General features: G+C 38.1%; 1 protein-coding gene across 1 annotated transcript in view; it reads right to left on the bottom strand.

Moving 5' to 3' along the window:
- Positions 1 to 2,492, bottom strand: part of LOC124881022 (gastrula zinc finger protein XlCGF57.1-like) — a gene marked incomplete at its 5' end in the record, with an annotated part of 36,235 nt that extends 33,743 nt beyond the window's left edge. The window contains one exon of the mRNA XM_047386507.1: positions 1,307 to 2,492. Coding sequence (XP_047242463.1) covers positions 1,307 to 2,492 — 1,186 coding nt within the window. The remainder of the gene's footprint in view (positions 1 to 1,306) is intronic.
- Between the last annotated feature and the right edge of the window lie 9,658 nt (positions 2,493 to 12,150).

Genomic DNA, 12,150 nt, shown 5'->3' on the forward strand with positions numbered 1-12,150 from the left:
CTTGAAATGCAAATCTCTTTTGAACTTTAATGCGGATACCCGAGTTCATTTTTTTGAAAAACAGTTCCATCTCAGCATTCAATTCACGGGATGAATGCTGGTAGACGGTCACTGGGGTTTCGCACAGAACTGACATACCTCTTGGCCGACAAGAGGTCTGATTTTCAACCGTGGTTGTTGAAGTTGATGTCGGATCCTCATCATCGGTAGAGTATGTCATGACGGGAATTCCGATAGGTATCTCAGATGAGGAAGTAGATGATATAGATGATGCAGTTGCTTGTTCATCATCATCTTGGCACTCGTTGCGTTTCTCCTCCGCTTGACGATTAACTCTCTAAACTCTAGCCATTGCTGAACGGGTGTTCTTTTTCCAATGAATGCTGCATATAAAGAGCAGAGTTTTATCTCGGTATTTAAAGTAAACACTAAAGCACGCCCCATTGTTTTCATTGGGTTATTCAAGGTTTAACGAGGCTTACAAACACACCCCCTCTATTTTTTATTGGTGCTGATGCCATACAGTTTCTGATAATACCATATTTGTCTTGTTCTATTTATAACATACACACCCGTGTTTTAATTGGATAGCAGGCGTGTTAATGCAGGAGTTGTAGCCATATATCTGAGGCTGACCAAAATTGTGCAAATTGTCCATTGGCCTTGCACTTCACATCACAAATTTTACAGTGACCGTAATCTGTTTGAGCCTTCAAACCTTAGCCATTTTCCTCTCTAGTGTGGATTCTCATGTGTTTGTTTAAACTTCCTTTTTGGCTAAATCTTTGTCCACATAGATCACAACAGAAAGGTTTCTGTCCAGTGTGGATTCTCATGTGTTTGTTTAAACTTCCTTTTTGGCTAAATCTTTGTCCACATAGATCACAACAGAAAGGTTTCTGACCAGTGTGGATTCTCATGTGTTTGTTTAAACCTCCTTCTTCAGTAAATCTGTGTCCACATAGATCACAACAGAAAGGTTTCTGTCCAGAGTGGATTCTCATGTGTTTGTTTAAACTTCCTTTTTGGCTAAATCTTTGTCCACATAGATCACAACAGAAAGGTTTCTGTCCATTGTGGATTCTCATGTGTTTGTTTAAACCTCCTTTTTCAGTAAATCTCTTTCCACATAGATCACAACAGAAAGGTTTCTGTCCAGAGTGGATTCTCATGTGTGTGTTTAAACTTCCTTTTTCAGTAAATCTGTGTCCACATAGATCACAACAGAAAGGTTTCTGTCCAGTGTGGATTCTCACATGTCTGTTTAAACCTCCTTTTTCAGTAAATCTGTGTCCACATAGATCACAACAGAAAGGTTTCTGTCCAGAGTGGATGCTCATGTGTGTGTTTAAACCTCCTTTTCGGCTAAATATTTGTCCACATAGATCACAACAGAAAGGTTTCTGTCCAGTGTGGATTCTCATGTGTGTGTTTAAACCTCCTTTTTCAGTAAATCTTTGTCCACATAGATCACAACAGAAAGGTTTCTGTCCAGTGTGGATTCTCATGTGTGTGTTTAAACCTCCCTTTTCAGTAAATCTTTGTCCACATAGATCACAACAGAAAGGTTTCTGACCAGTGTGGATTCTCATGTGTGTGTTTAAACTTGATTTATGGCTAAATCTTTTTCCACATAGATCACAACAGAAAGGTTTCTGTCCAGTGTGGATTCTCATGTGTCTGTTTAAACTTCCTTTTTCAGTAAATCTGTGTCCACATAGATCACAACAGAAAGGTTTCTGACCAGTGTGGATTCTCATGTGTGTGTTTAAACTTGATTTATGGCTAAATCTTTTTCCACATAGATCGCAACAGAAAGGTTTCTGTCCAGTGTGGATTCTCATGTGTCTGTTTAAAGGTCCTTTTAGGCTAAATCTTTTTCCACATAGATCACAACAGAAAGGTTTCTGTCCAGTGTGGATGCTCATGTGTCTGTTTAAATGTCCTGTTTGGTTAAATCTTTGTCCACATAGATCACAACAGAAAGGTTTCTGCCCAGAGTGGATTCTCATGTGTGTGTTTAAATGTCCTTTTAGGCTAAATCTTTTTCCACAAAGATCACAACAGAAAGGTTTCTGTCCAGTGTGGATTCTAATGTGTGTGTTTAAATGTCCTTTTTGGTTAAATCTTTGTCCACATAGATCACAACAGAAGGGTTTCTGTCCAGTGTGGATTCTCATGTGTGTGTTTAAAGGTCCTTTTCCAATAAAGGTTTTACCACAGTCTTCACAGCTAAACTTCACTCCTTTCTGGACTTTCTTTGGCGATTCCACGTTTTTCTTCTCTGTGAAACAGTTCTTCCTATCCAGCGAGCTTAAAGATCCTATTTCTGAATTTATTATGTCTTTATGAAGAAAGCCACGGTGAACAAATTGTTCAGCAAACTCAGGGAAGCTAAAAGGTTTGTTAATGTCGGCCTTTTCATCCTTCTCAGTGTCTTCAGTTTCTGAGGAAATGGAACCATCTCCATGATCTTGTATCCTGATGGATTCTTGTCCTCCATCGATGTCTTCTGGAAGCGCTCTGCCTTTAATTTGGTCTTGATAAAGCTGTGAGAGCAGAGGGGACTGTTCATCATCCTCACTCTTTATGGGAGTAGCAGTGACTGGAAACCTGATGGCATCAATCTCCTCCTTCCCATTGAGCTGCTCTCCCCCCCGACTGGTGTAGACCTCCTCCTGTTCCTTCTTTATGTGGTGGGGCTTTGGGTCATGTAGGCCAGCACAAGGTCTGTGCTTTACAGGAGCTGCTTCTTTAACCATCAGCATCTGCTTAACATCTGCAGGAAACACTGAAACACAACATGCATATTAGAAAGTTTTTTAACTTCAGGCTGGACTGAGTGACTTTTTAAGAAAGATATATTTAGGTACTTTGGTTTCATTAAATTCTTTGATTTAATCACTATTTATTCTTATCCTTTTATTTTGCATTGTTGCTTCTTATGTCTGTTGATTTATGTCATGATCTGTTCACTTATTCTCAACAACCATATACTGAAACCATTTTAGTCTTTTTTGTCTCCATCTCGCTTGTCTACGATTGTTTACAGTGTGCCGCATAATTAATCTTTTTAACTAGTTTCTATGTGGAATAATCAGGTTTTAAAGCAGGTATAATAAGCAATGAACATGTCAACCTTTTCTCAGTTTAAATATAAATTTTAAAAACAATGACATAGAATTCACACCAGATGTTGGCAACTATCAAATACTCCTCATATAAGAAGAAATTAAAGCCAATTATTCCACAAAGAAAGTTAAGGGTAAAAACTTGGAATGACACAGAGAATAAGGATTTAACCCATGAAGAAATGGATGTCTGAAGGTGTATAAAAAGCCAAACAACCATATTAAATCTGTCAGCATTTAGAAAGCATCTTTTATACGATCAAATCAATATCATCTGGTTTAAAATTTATTGATACCCTATAAGAAGGTTTCTTATTAATTAAGTATTGCACAGAGGGATACAACTGGCAAAAGCAAAGAGACCTTCACAAAAAAGGTCTTCCTATTGCAAAACATACTAATGGCAAACATTACAGCTGCATTTCTAAGCTTCTGACTGTTCCAGTGAGCGCTGCTGCAACCATAATCCGGAAGTGGAAAGGACAATTTCACCGTAGACCAGTCAAAGTCAGGTGGCCCTAGAAAGACGTCTGGTCTTCTGGTTTAAGGTAGCTGTAATTAAACCTTTACTTAAGAAACCTTCGCTTGGTCGAGATGACTTGAAAAATTACAGACCTATATCCAATCTTCCATTCTTATCTAAAATTCTTGAGAAAATAGTTTCTAATCAAATGTGTGATCATTTATACAGCAATGACCTGTTTGAAGAGTTTCAGTCAGGTTTCAGAGCTCATCATAGCACTGAAACAGCTCTGCTGAAACTCACTAATGATATTCTAATGGCCTCAGATAATGGACTTGTGTCTATTCTGGTTTTGTTAGATCTCAGTGCTGCATTTGATCCAGTCGACCATAATATTCTCTTAAAAAGGCTGGAATATGCTGTAGGGATCAGGGGAACAGCGCTAGGCTGGTTTAAATCTTATCTGTCTGACAGATTCCAGTTTGTTCATGTAAATGATAAATCATCTTTAAACTCCAGGGTTAATTGTAGAGTACCACAGGGTTCAGTACTTGGGCCAATTCTCTTTACTGTATATATGCTTCCAATAGGTCAAATTATCAGGCAACATAGGATACATTTCCCTGTTATGCTGATGATACTCAGCTTTACTTATCCATAAATCCTGATGAGCCCAACCAGTTAGATAGACTACAAGCATGTCTTGAAGTCATAAAAACTTGGGATGATTTTAAATTTTCTGCTTCTAAATCTAGACAAGATGGATGTTGTCGTCTTTGTACCCGAATCTTTAAAAAAGAAACTACTTAGTCAATCACTTAACTTGGATGGCATTAAATTGGCCTTCGGTAATAAAGTAAAAAACCTTGGTGTTATTTTCGACTAGGACATGTCATTTAAATCCCATATTAAAACAGGTTTCTAGGACTTCCTTCTTTCATTGCCAAAATTTGAAATACCCTACTCGTGAGTGACGCTGAAAAAGTAGTCCATGCATTTGTTGCTTCAAGGCTGGAGTATTGTAAACCTTCAGCTGATTCAAAACGCTGCAGCAAGAGTTCTGATGAAAATTAAAAAGAGAGATCATATTTCTCCTATTTTAGCTTCCCTTCATTGGCTCCCTGTTAAATCCAGAGTAGAATTTAAAATTCTCCTCCTCACATATAAAGCCCTTAATGATCTAGCTCCATCATACATCAGAGATCTGATTGGTCCATATGTTCCTAATAGAGCACTTTGTTCTCAGACTGCAGGTTTACTGGTGGTTCCTAGAGTCTCTAGAAGTAGAATGGGAGGCAGATCCTTTAGTTATCAGGCTCCTCTCCTGTGGAACCAGCTCCCGGTTTTGGTCCGTGAGGCAGACACCCTGTCTACTTTTAAGGCTAGGCTTAAAACTTTCCTTTTTGATAAAGCTTATAGTTAGAGTGGCTTAGGTTATCCTGAGCTATCTCTGTAGTTATGCTGCTATAGGCTTAGGCTGCTGGAGGACATAATGACCACTTTCACTCTGTGCTACATTCTCACACTACTCTCCAAATTAGCATTATCTGTTAATTCAGCTTTTAACTTTATATTCTCTCTCTTTTCTCTTCCTAGAAGCGACACCTAGCCTGACATTGTATCTACCCGTGACACCTTCCTGGAGGGGGGCATCGACCAACCTTCTGTTGCCAACAACTTCATGTTTACCTTCTACCGATGATACACTTGGCCCTGTCTTTCAGTGTTTAAAAGGGAGTTTTTCCTCTCCACTGTCGCCTCATGCATGCTCAGTATGAGGGATTGCTGCAAAGTCAACGCCAGTGACTGTTGTAATGGAAAATTCTTTTAAAGTGCTCTGATATTCCCTTCACCTCTCTCCTCTGACCTCTGTGTTTTATTAGTGTTCTGTTATTTAGAGCAGATGGACTCTAAATTCAAATGCTGGAGAGTTTTATGGTTAACACTTCCTGAAGTGTATATTTCAAGGGAAGGTAGATGGGTGCCCTCATAAATAACTTTGTTAACTCTGACCCTGGGAGGGTCTAGGGGCCATATTTCTAAAACTCTTTGAAGTTGAGATAACACCCTCATTTTTGGTATAAATACTGTTTGTGATTTCTGTTCGTGGCTCTGTTTCACTGACTAACCTCAGTGTCAGGGTCTTCAAACGCTGAATGCCTTTGAATAAAACTTATAAGACAAAGTCCGGATTTTCTCTTGTTATGAGTCAACTTCTACCCACTTTGATAAGAAAATTCCACAACAATTTTGGCGTCACGAACAGGATCTAACGTGCCAGAGGAGACCGCAGGAGGGGGACACGGACGCCTGGCCAGCCTGAGAGTTGTTCTCAGTCCACTTCCATGTTACAGAGGGGAGTCCTCATGTCCGCCTGCGGCTTCTGGCTGATTAGATCCGAACAATTTGTCGTCAAATATATCTGGGTGAGAAGTTGCTCTGTATGATATAATGTATATTATTATTTTTATTACACATTAACCATCATCTCCTAACTAATTAATTAGGTTCCAGAGTTGCGAGAGGGAGGACATCAGCTGAGGGCCCGGTCACCCTGCAAAGGAATGGCAGGGAGGTTCTTATTGGTAACAATAAGATAAAGCAAAACACAGGGTTTTGCGGGTGGTTTTTAGCAATTTTCTACACCTCATAAAGGAGAAAAGCCAGTGGGCAGACGTGCCCCTGAACAGGTAAAAAAAAAAAAATGGTTCCGGAACCTTGAGGCATCAGGGGTGTCTCCTTCTTCAGACTCTGATTTATAAAATAATGAAAGGAAAAAGTGGGGATGATTGTGTTAAATGTGCTTTAATTTGGAAGATAAGTTTGGTTTTTCACAGCGAGTGTAAATAAGTTAAATAGTTTAAAAAGTTTCAAGTAAAACAGTTGATGGAAAAATAAATAAAAAAACATAAGAAGAATATTAAAAAGCACAGAGTGCATCAATTAAGGGGTTAAAGAGTTAAAACTTTCCTGAAGGAAGTTTTGTTTGTCTTAAATATTGCGATCAGTCGGTAAAGAAGGTAAAAGTGAAAAGGGACATTAGAGATGCAAAAAGAAAGTTGTTTTAGAAAGGAGTATAGTTCATGTTGTGGAAGGAAGTGACAGGCAGGTGGACAACTGACTGACTGACTGATAATATGTATTTGTACAAAATCTGAACCTATACTAAACTTTTCTTTTGCCTCTCTCACACACAAATACACACATATATGGGATTTGAGTTCAACATCTGCGTTTTTGAGTCTGGATTTTAGAAACCTGCCCTTCCCATGGCTACTCCGCCAGAGACGCTTCTCCAGCACGGCCTGAAAGAGAGAGATCTGCCTTCCTGCATGTTGAAAATCGCAGTGTGACTTTCTACAAGAAAAAAAAAAAACGAAACTCAGAAGAAATCTGGACCCTCTGAGATGGACAAAGATCCATGCTGTTTGCAAGAGCCAGAAGAGCGATACACTGGATTTATATTGAAAGCATCTTGTGCGGGCAGAAGAGAAACCGGAGCAAAGTTTCTTCTTTCTCCCTCCTGGAGAAGTTAAAGTGGACAAAGAATGATTGAATGTCTCACCAACAGACCAGGGAAGGGCCTGGTTGTTTTTTGGACTGATAGAGGACTGTGTGCCATGACAGTTTGACTCTGGAGCGATTTAGAAACTGATGGGGGTAACGTACAAACACACACACATTTGCATAAATCTTTTCCTATTTTCTGCAATGAAGAACGCTTATTAACCGCTGCTCATGTGACGCTTGCTTGACGTTGACAGATATAGCGGGTTAAAATATTATTTTAGGGTTAGAAAAGTATCTTTAAAAGGGTGATAACTTAGTACATTTGATACTTTCCGGTTAATTCTTTCAGAGAAGCAAGTTCTCTTTCGTCGTGGAATATTCAGGGTCAATTATTCTAGTTATTAAAAGTTATTAAAAGCAGAGGAAGTTACAACATCTCCAAAACTCAGCAGTAACCATGTGTTTCTATGTTATTCTCAGGACAGATCTCATGAAGGAGCATTTTTAAAACCCAGCGCATGTGTAAAACCTGATGGGTTTCTCCTTCAGATATTATTTTCTGTTGTCAGAATTTGTATCCCATAAATCTAATGGGTAGAGACCTCATTAAAACAGGCTTAGTTCTACTGCAGATGGTCTTCATACAGTCTCTGACACAGTACTTACAGTTTGGTGCAGTTTTTGTCCGCAAGTGTTAACTGACGCTTATGGAAAGTACAAATTCATTGTTTTTCACAGCAGCTGCTGGGAAGAGGTTATATTAGGTTTTTTTCTTCCCTCTTCTGATTCATGCAGCGTGTTGATTTACACTGTACCTTATATCAGGTCCTGACAAAAACTATGAAAGGTTTGGTTCTGCAGGTTCTTTTTTCTCCCTTTGGAGAAGGAAAGGACACCTGATCAGTTCTGTGTTGCATAGAAATATTAAAACACTTGTTGTTTTCTAAGATATCACCAGCTAAAAACTTTTAAAACTTTTGAGAGTAATTGGTTTTGTTAAACACATTTTCCTTGGTAAAACAAACCTTTAAAATGAGTATGAAAAAATTGGGTTATTTAGAACGAATCTGATTGGACAGTGGTACCACACAAAAATTAAACTAATCTCATGTTTCCTAAAAGACTCTGCATGAAAAGGCCTTCAGAACCGTGGAGTTATTTTCCACCACAGTATCAAGTTTTTAAGGATGCTTTTTCTTTATTTTAAAACAGATCTGTATTTTTTGTTTTTGGCTTTTTAGCATAATGTTTGTCTGAAGCTTCTTATGAACTGGGTTAGGAGCAAATATGATCTGAGGTAAATTAGGAGCTGTGAACTAATAATTTTAAATCTGATTATGGTCCAAGCAGAAACAAAATATTTAGCCAATCCTTCAATCTCTGCCGAAAGTTAACACCATTGTTCAATGCAGTAGTACTCAACTTGTGGTTCCTGGACTCCTGAAGCCTGTAAGCCATAGATTTTGGGTCCATGAAATTATAATACTTAATTAAAGGTAGACCGATTACCTATTAAAATAGATCTAAGTCAATGATGAGTTCCAGTCATTTTGGTGACTTTGAAATGCAATAATACTCAAAATTTCTACTCTGGGGAACACAGATTGGGGTTGAAGAGTTTAGTTTTGGAACCAAGGTTGGGATTTTTATAACAGAATCAAGACAAGTAAAATCCTTTATTTTAGGAAAAGAAAAGAAATAAAGGCCCTCTTAACAGCAAGAGGATGGTCGGCTCAAACTCCAGTCTCCTTGTTTGATTTCTTAGGGTTTAAAGATTAAAAGAATACATATGAGTACAAAGATACACAAGGTGATTTCAGATTCCTAAGAGATAAAATATTGGAACATTTATCACCATTTGGATTATTAAAGAGGGGTTCTAGTAATAAGTTCTCCCCAACTCTCAAAATTTAAATAGCCAAATTAAAGAAAATGATGTTTGTTCTTTTTGAAACACTATGTGGGAAAAAGTCCAGTTTGGAGACAAGCTTCTTATCTTAATTTCTGATTAAGTCAAACACTGCAGTTTTGTTTAGTTTGGGTATAACATGAAAATGTCAACGCTGACTTTTCTAATTTCCCCTCGGGGATCAATAAAGTATCTTTGAATTTGAATTGAATTAAATAAAAAATACTTCTTTGCATTTAACTTGAAATTCTGCAATGCAGCTGCGATCAAATTGAGCCAAACAAAAAGAGAACTATAACAATAACTCTCAGGATTGTAGCTATTATTACAGAGTTACAGTACAAAGAATTGGCAAAAGGTTTCAGCATCAGTAAATTTGGATTCATGTTAGAGAAAACTGTTGCTGTGCTTCTAAATACTTTGAGATTTTTTGGACTATGTGCACTCATTTTTTAAAAAAACAATCCTGAAGATTGTCATAACAACATTGATCAATTATAGCATTAAAAGATATGGTTGAGAAAACATATTCTGAAAAGAGATTGTTAAAAATTTCTTTGAGTTCTTGAAGCTTCAAATTTGGCCATTTGTCTGTCTTTGATGTTTTGTCTTTGTTTTGTTGGAATAAATGTTTGTTTATATGTTGCATGACAATAATTCATGTTTAGAATAATGTTTCTAAATCCCAGATTGATTAAAACTTTGAGTTTTCAGGAGAGTTAAGAAGCAGCATGTTTCTGAGGTAGGTGCATGTTAACAGTTTTGCAGTTTAAGTTACACTAATGTGGGATGGGATGAAGAAACTGTGGTTCCGCCCATAGGCTGTCAATCAGAGGTTAGTTCTGCCTGACTCCGCCCACCTACCAGGTTGGTTCATGCCTTTGTTGTCATGGTAACGCTCAGCACCTCCCTTCCTGAGTTTTAACACTATTTAAGAGACAATAGAATCAAAATGCTTGCAGTGATTGTTGCCTTAAAAACATGTTTTTTTATATAATAATTAAGGATGTAGCATGACTTTTAGATTTAAAAAAAAAAAAGTTGCAAACTTTTACTTTTCTCTGTTCTAGGAAAGAAGCTTCACTGATCCAGAGACCCAGACCAATGATCCACCCAGTACCACCATGAAGGAGGCAAAGAAATCACTGGGCAGTTTCTTCAAGACAGCACCACTTCCTGCCTCATCTTTTGTGCAACTTTCACAAGCTGTAGAAGCTGAGTTTAACAGTTACTTGCTGTCCCCTCCCATAGACAGTGAGGGAGACCCCTTGGTATGGCGGAAACTCCACCAAATTACTTTCCCACAGCTGAGAAAGCTAGCAAGAAAGTATCTCTGCATACCTGCAAGTAGTTCACCTTCAGAGAGACTTTTTGGTACATCAGGAAATATAATAACATCTCAGCACACATGTATAAAACCTTGCAAAGTGAACATGTTTGGTTTTTCTTTTTACCAAGAACCTGCCCTAATAAAACATTCACTCAGGATGAGAGACAGAGAAACAATAAATAAAACTATAATTTAGTTCACCACACACTTAAGACTTTAAAAAGAGTTTATTGAGTTTACCTACATTGTTGCTCATACCGTTGTTGACCAGTACCTTACCCTTCTCCTAGTTTGACTGAGCAAAGTCCTGCCTCCAGTAATACAACAGCCTTATAACCACTTAGGGAGTAGAGAAAATGTAGAACAACTGCAATGGGACGATTTGCAGTTGAATTTAAGTTTTGTTAACTTTTATTTAAAGTTCTTCAACGTATTTTAAGTTTTTATTTATTAATCTAAAAAAACCTGACATTAAGTGGTGTTTTTCTGTATTTAGAACATCAGAAAATGTTTATGGGGACGATGTTTTGAAGTCATTAAGAAACTATATCATGCAGTCTGTTGTTTCAATGCTAATACAGCCGCTATGTCTAGTTGCATTTTCTTGTAAGGATAACCTTTATTAATATGACTCATAGCTGTTTCTCACACTTATACTATAATAATATAAAGCTTAAGTTCTAATGTTTCCCTTTTATTAGAGTCGGATAAGGAAGCTCATTAACACATTACAAGGAAAAATGGCCTAAGGTTTTTAAATAAAACTGACGTGTTGGAATGGAAATTATGTATTTAATTGTTATATTTCTATGAACCCAGAGCAGAAAGATAAACACTGAACCCAGAAAGTATTCAGAGCGCATCACATTTTGTTATGTTACAGCCTCATTCAAAATTGTAATGTATTTCCTCAAATTTCTACAAACAAATACGGAGCACCACAGGGGACGGTACTCTCACCATTCCTTTTTACTCTGTACACCTCAGACTTTCAGTACAAGACAGACTCTTGTCATCTGCAGAAATACTCAGATGATTCTGCAGTCGTGGGGTGGATCAGAGATGGACAAGAAGCTGAGTACAGGAAGGTGGTGGACCACTTTGTGGCATGGTGTGGAAACAATCATCTCATCTTGAATGTGACTAAAACAAAGGTAATGATTGTAGATTTTCAGAGAATAAGGAATAAGTCAAACACTATTTCCATCACGGGAGAAGAAGTGGAGGTGGTGGAGGAGTGTAAATACCTCGGTGTTCACCTGGACAACAGACTGGAGTGGAGATGCAACTGTGAAGCCATCTACAAGAAGGGACAGAGCAGACTGTACTTCTTGAGGAAGCTTAGGTCCTTTGGTGTTTGCAGCAAGATGCTGCAGATCTTCTATAAGTCTGTTGTGGAGAGTGTGATCTCTGACCTGAACAAATTCAACAAGCTAAGAAAGAAGGCTGGCTCTGTTGTGGGGACTCCTCTGGAACCTCTGGAGATCATTGTGGAAAGAAGGATTCTTCATAAAATGAAGAACATTATGGAGAACCCTGAGCATCCTCTTCATGAGACTGTCCTACAACAACAGAGTGTCTTCAGTCAGAGGCTTCATCAGATCTGCTGTAAGACGGACCTACAGGAGATCCTTCCTGCCCACAACCATCAGCATCTACAGTATTAACAGATCCAGTGTGATGTATGATAGATGGCTCCAGGTCCAGTGCCTCAACACAAACAGCACAGAAAATGACAAAGAAAGGATGGAAATGTCCATCATGTAAGTGAGGTGCAAAGTGTGAAGTTTGTCCAATAATGTTAGAA

This window comes from Girardinichthys multiradiatus, chromosome 14 (genome assembly GCF_021462225.1).
Source record: "Girardinichthys multiradiatus isolate DD_20200921_A chromosome 14, DD_fGirMul_XY1, whole genome shotgun sequence".
Classification (NCBI taxonomy): Eukaryota; Metazoa; Chordata; class Actinopteri; order Cyprinodontiformes; family Goodeidae; genus Girardinichthys; species Girardinichthys multiradiatus.